Source organism: Aphanomyces invadans (assembly GCF_000520115.1).
Source record: "Aphanomyces invadans strain NJM9701 unplaced genomic scaffold supercont1.30, whole genome shotgun sequence".
NCBI classification, from domain to species: Eukaryota; Oomycota; class Saprolegniomycetes; order Saprolegniales; family Verrucalvaceae; genus Aphanomyces; species Aphanomyces invadans.
In genome coordinates this window covers 619,779-620,925 of record NW_008580175.1, presented here as the reverse complement: position 1 = coordinate 620,925, position 1,147 = coordinate 619,779, and the positions used below count along the sequence as shown (strand labels likewise).

General features: G+C 47.3%; 1 protein-coding gene across 1 annotated transcript; it reads left to right on the top strand.

The window, feature by feature from the left end:
- Positions 1–462: 462 nt before the first annotated feature.
- H310_11305 (hypothetical protein) lies at positions 463–849 on the top strand (the record flags this gene model as incomplete). The annotated part of the gene is made up of 1 exon (XM_008877914.1): positions 463–849. One exon carries the CDS (start codon positions 463–465, stop codon positions 847–849), a length of 387 nt encoding a protein of 128 aa, XP_008876136.1.
- Between the last annotated feature and the right edge of the window lie 298 nt (positions 850–1,147).

The following is a 1,147-nucleotide window of genomic DNA, read 5'->3' as shown; positions in this document are numbered from 1 at the left end:
AGGCGGGCAACAAGTTGCAGATAGCCCCCGCCCTCCATTCGATAGAGCCCTTGATCGTGATGAATGTGCATCGTAGCCCTCGACGCAACCAGGGGGGTATGCCGTATCGCAATAGATAGTCGCGATGTTGGCGCAGTCAAACTTCCCGTAGTGTGGGGGGACCTGTATTAGTGCTGGCAATAAGTATAAGACCACCATAAAATGGAGACCGACAAGCATATTAGAAGAATAATGCTATGAATTCGAAGTCGTTTAAGCTCCATGAAGACCATGAGAAGACATCTTGATGACGTTTGAGTTGCGAAACATCACTACCGTACTTGACATGTCTGTTGCGAAGGGAAAAAACCTGTAAATACTTATTCAATCAATATATTATTTTCTGCAATACTCGTTTGTAACCTATACCCATGAAAATTTATAAGTTCACATTGATTTGCAGAAAGGCGGCTAGTTTCAATGATGGCGCCAACTCAGCTCGATGGCGGACGCACCGGGCGCCCTAGTATCAAACAAATCAAGCGCATGCCCAAGAAGCACAAAAACCTCTACCATACCTACGAGAAAAAGCTCCGTATAATCAACTGGCGCAAAGAACATTCCATGGAGTCCGCCATCGACACATTCTTCCCCGGTGTCGCTGGAGCCAAGCGCACTACAGTCTGGAAGCAGATCCTGCGCTGGGAATCACAACGGGACCACATCACAACGGCTTGTTCCAAGGCTCGAACGCGGGACATGCGTACACTGCGCAAGCAAGGCACATCTACGACGCTATTTAAAAAAGGCGCCAAATCAGAAAAACCACTTGGCACTCCGCCGTCAGTGCGATTTGAAGCATTTTCATGACAAAAAACCACGTTTTTCTTGTTCTAGCAACTAAGTAAATCAATTTCCCGCCCTTAGTTCATTTCAAATGTCATTATAGCATGCCAGCGGAACCGAAACTCACCGAGGAAGAGCAAGGCATGGTTTTGGCCCTGAACTCTGCCGGAAAAAGCCAAAAGGAGATCGAACGACTTATAGGTCGATCACGTACAGCCATTGCATCGTTCTTAAGAGATCCCAATACACACAATGATAATAAACGCACTGGAAGACCACCCAAAGCAACGCCATACGACGTTCGTCGGCTGATCCGAACCGC